At 29.4% G+C, this 4927-nt stretch overlaps 1 protein-coding gene across 1 annotated transcript; it reads right to left on the bottom strand.

The window, feature by feature from the left end:
- Window positions 1-2433: 2433 nt before the first annotated feature.
- On the bottom strand, window positions 2434-3543 carry LOC121743917 (germin-like protein subfamily 1 member 11). Its single transcript, XM_042137318.1, has 2 exons — window positions 3383-3543; window positions 2434-3060 (listed from the first exon to the last, which is right to left on the bottom strand). The coding sequence occupies exons 1-2, from the start codon at window positions 3498-3500 to the stop codon at window positions 2534-2536; spliced, it is 645 nt and encodes a 214-aa protein (XP_041993252.1). The 5' UTR covers window positions 3501-3543; the 3' UTR covers window positions 2434-2533.
- Between the last annotated feature and the right edge of the window lie 1384 nt (window positions 3544-4927).

Here is a 4927-nt window from a genome sequence, read left to right as displayed (position 1 = left end):
TAAAAGATACTGTCTCCGTCCATTGAAAACACGTTTTTTTGGGATCGTCATACTAAAATGACAAATTTTTGAAATGGAAGCACGTTTTCTCCCACTTACTTTTTTCTCTCTCTATATTACCACAAAATAAAACTATACATAAAATAAGAGAAAAAGAATAAGTGTAAAATGAAGTTTAGTGTAACGAAGGCAGTAATAAAGAAAGAGAATAAAAGAAGAAGTGAGAATGTTTTTTGCTGGAACGACTTGAAATGATATATGGTACAAGTATCTTAGTAGGAGTTCAAATTTAATTTGTAGTAAGTATCTATATCTCGAAATTACTTGTTCGACTCTACTTTTAACATTGCAAATGCAAAAAGTTAAAGATACTGCTATTTCCCATGAACTATAAAAATGGTACGAGCAAAAACTTTGGTGTTGGTTGTTTATCCCCCCAATGGGTTAGAAAGCGGATCCCTATGGATTATGTGACATTTTTAATCCTAGTTGACGCTACTTCTCTTCACGTGGCGTATGATATGTAAAACCCTAAGGTTAAAAATTAAAACATTTAAGAAACAAAATAGTGTATATTAGTCATTTCCCCGAAACACATCCCCATTTAAAATATTTAAACCTAAGATTCAAACTGCGATTTGTCAACTAAATTCTTAGATTTATCGAAAAATCTAGGAAAGAAAATGACTTAGTAAGGTTTTAAATTTTCGGTATACACACGCAGAGTTTATGATTTCCCATGTAGATCGTATTTTACCAAAAAATTTTAAAATCGGGTCGCGCTAGGAAAAAAATGCTCCGCCAAAGTTTATGATTTTTTGTTCCATTTTATAGTTCATGGAAAATAGAAGAGTTTTAGGAAAGTTACATGATTTTAGATACCAAAATCCTAATGAAATATTATAGAAACTATAGTATAGCACTACAACTTGTTTTTATTCTTGAACTAATAATGGTCTTCAAATGTTTTAGTAGTTATCCAATTTGCACGAGAATGCACCCTAGAATATGGGTTATGTTACAATGCATATATTACCATCCAAACTAAGACCAATCCTACACCATTAGATCTTAAAATGAGTGGATGAGATTAAAACTTACGTATTTTAATAAATAATAGATAAAATATCAACAAAAAGGTAAAATAGTAAATCTGTTAATTTTCACGATTTTTTCATATATACATAGTGTATTACAAATATCAATATTGTGACATGAGAATCTCAACACAAGTACCAAAAAATATCAACACAGTTTTATTGATATTGTATATGCATTATATTGGTATTGTTTGATGCATTTATTGATATAAAATCTGCTTATCAACATATACGAAAATTGAAATAAAAATTATAATATTTCATCATCCGATCATCGTCGGAACATATGCAATTGAGATCTTGTTAGAGTCCTTATGAAATTACCTTTAATTTGATATATTTTTACGAAAAATTAATTTAAATCGATATAGTTACGTAAATTTCAAGTTTTGAGATGATTTTGGGGAGAGAGAAAGTTGTAAGTTTTAACTACCATACATAAAAATTGATATATATATCCTTCAAGTTAATTTAATATTTTTAAAAATTTTAAATATAATCCACATGATATTATTTTAACCATTAGATCTCCTAATTAAAATTTGGTTTTAATTTGAGATTGTTAATCAGTTAGTAATGGATTACAACTCCATATAATATATGTTTAAAAGTCTAAATATTCATCATTTCCTTTGTTTATAATTTTTATACTATATGTTCAAATTTAGTTGTTACTGTTGGCTTTATGTTACTAGATTAAGTACATAAGAATTTAAGTATCGTCTCACTTAAATTAACGACAATTAATCGAAAATATATTTTGAATTTTTCAAAAGACAAGCAATGTTGGACGGAACGATCTCGCACTTCTTCTCTAATGCTTTTAAAGAAGTCGGTCCAGTCCTCCTCTAATAACATGAAATTTGAAGCAATATTGGTGGGCAAGATTTGTTTAAAATTTCTTTTCTTAAATTTAGAGGTTAACCAAATTTCTTATTTCATTTTTAAAATGAAAAATAAAAATAAATTACTTAAATATTTTGATTCAAATTTTATAAGACAGATGAAAACTTGATCAAATTTCTTGACATAAAAAATGGTTAGCTTAATATTTGCGTCTTATACCAACACGTTAAATATCAAGATCTATGATGTGATGAATTATATATATGTATGTTTCAACTGCTTGAAGTTTGTTTCATTGATTTAGTCAATATTTTTAGCTACTTGTATAATGTAATAGCAAGTTTAAATCATATAGTACTCCCTTTGTCTAGCTACTTGTATAATGTAATAGTAGCATAAATCATATAGCATTTCCTTTGTCTATGAATAAATGTTCAGCACGAATTTTTAAAACTTTTACCAAAACGACACTAATAAAGGAATATCGTTTTAATCCAAAGAGAATTATTATTAATATTATTTATTATTGTGCAGGTTGAGAAATTGAAGATGGTTTATCACCATACATGGTGAAGTAACATACAAGGTTAAATAAACCACATTTTAGTCTGCAAATCTTTGACAGTTTTTTCGTACAGCTTAAATGCTCCGGCTAGATAAGTGCTGTTGATGGCGGGTTTGGCCGCGAAAACAGAGTCGGGGACGAAAATAAATCCCGGATTCTGGCTATTGAAGGAGGCCGTTATGACACTCTTCCCCCTAGCTACGTTGCGCACGGTGTGAATGAGGCCGAAAGGGATGATGGTGACATCACCTTTGTTAAGGACTTTGCTATAATATTTGTAGTCTGGGTATGATGTTACAAATCCGACTTCCATTGTACCTTCCAAGACATAGATGATCTCCGAGGCCCTAGGGTGTGTGTGGGGCGGCAAGAACCCATTCGGTGCAAACTCCACGCGTATAAATGTCTGGCCCATAGTGTTAAACCCCGGTATTGTAGCTGCAGATGCAAAGACGGGGGCAACGCCGTACGAATTAAAGGGTCTGGGCCGATCCAGACCGGTCATGGAGAAGTCATTCGCGGTAACAAATTTAGGGTCCTTGCATTTTCCTGTTGAATATTATTGTGTTATTTAATACTCCCTACGTTCTATGTTAATAGAGTTATTCCATTTTTTGCACTCGTTTTGAAAAAAATCGTAATAAATAGTTAAAGTATATATATAGTAAAGTAAAAGCGACAATAATGTAGTAAAGAGTCTCATCTATATTATTCTCACTTTTACTTTATTTTATATACTTTTTAATTATTTATTATGAACTTTTCAAAACAGAGTGTAAAAAAAAAAGACTCAACTTTCTTGGGACGAGGGAGGGCAATTATTTTGAAAAATTATACTCTATATAAATAAGAACTAAGAAGGTAGAGATACCGATTCCGGTGGGATCTGTGACGCAAATATCTAGAAGAGGACGAGTGTCGAAGGCCAAGGAGATGCAAATGGAATTGATCAAGGCTAATGTGATACACAAGATTGCAGAGGAAGCCATTTAGATTTATTATTGAATGCTTATGATTTGCTTGTTTGAAGCGATTAAAGCATCCTCTATTTATAGAATTTATAGAAGTGCTTCACTAATATTGGAAAGCTGTTCATTTGAAAAATGTAAGAAAGAAATGATGAAATATTGAATTATCCTCCAAAATTAAATATGTCTAGAAACTCACCTATTTATTTGCCAACCCTATATTCTACTACCTCTAATAAACACATGTTTGTAATTGTGGGAGTGTGTGATCAAATATTAACTAATTTACAGTAATGACTAATAACTAATTTTACTATTTTTATATTAAAAATATCAACACAAAGATATAAATTTATCAATCTTCTTGTATTGATAAACTTATATCTGTGTTGATATTTAAATTTACATGTTGTATTGATATAATTATATTTTTGTGTTGATAATTTTAATACACAGAATTGAAAGTTAGTATTAGTTATTACTGTAAATTAGTATTACCCTAATGCGACCCTGATCATAAATTGTTATTGGACAACTTTCGTTTTTTGTGTAAGTAGTTAATAATTTGTTGTTTATTTGATAAATTTTCTTCTTTGGGTACAAATTTTGTTAAATCATAGTTGTAGCTTAAGCTGACTTTCAAGTTTTAAACAAGTTAATGCGCCTAATTTCATTTAATTGAGAATTAGAGAGACAATATAGATAATTAGATAGTATAGACCTCCTAAAAGCGTGTAACGAGTAGGATGCAAAACTCATTCTTAATACAAAAATGCAGAACCAAGCATACAAAGGTCATTTTTAGGTTATCGTAAACTTATTTTTACGTCATTATAGTAAGGATGACATAAACTGATCTTAACAAGACCTCAAACTCGAATTTTATAATATGACCTAAAATTGCTTGATAATAATCCTAGGGGTTAGCAAAAAAACAGAAAACCGAACCGAACCAAACCAAACCGAAATTTTGAAATTCGGTTCAGTTTTGAAAATGCAAAAATTTTGGTTTTTCGGTTCGGTTCGGTTAGGGAGAAGAAAAAAACCGAAAAACCGAATTACTATATTTTAAATAATATTATATATATATTCTAATAATTTAATATATTATATAATATATAATAGATATATTCTTTTAATATATTCTTCCATATAATATGTATATTATATTATATATATTATTAATTTTATATTATATATATATATATAGGGATGTATTCATATCCTTTTTTCCATTTTTTGTTCTATTTTCCAACTGAATCTCGGCCCTTCATTTTCAAGATCTGATGGGCGAAAATAATGTCTCATGAATTTAATTTAAATGATTAAAAAAATCGAAAAGGTCAAAATTGGGATACACAAATTAGTTTGTTATGGTAACTTCCTTGATTATCTTTATCAAAGATCACAACGGTTATTCTCCACGATTTCACGATGCAATCTGTCTT

Source organism: Salvia splendens, chromosome 8 (assembly GCF_004379255.2).
Source record: "Salvia splendens isolate huo1 chromosome 8, SspV2, whole genome shotgun sequence".
NCBI lineage: Eukaryota > Viridiplantae > Streptophyta > Magnoliopsida > Lamiales > Lamiaceae > Salvia > Salvia splendens.
This window is presented reverse-complemented; position numbering and strand designations above follow the sequence as displayed.

What these genes read in the sequence shown, in the direction of transcription:
- LOC121743917 (XM_042137318.1), bottom strand. Translation starts at nt 3,500, where the DNA reads ATGGCTTCCTCTGCAATCTTGTGTATCACATTAGCCTTGATCAATTCC. An exon ending in CACAGATCCCACCGGAATCG is followed by an intron (nt 3,061 to 3,382) that starts GTATCTCTACCT and finishes AATATTCAACAG; the next exon opens with GAAAATGCAAGGACCCTAAA.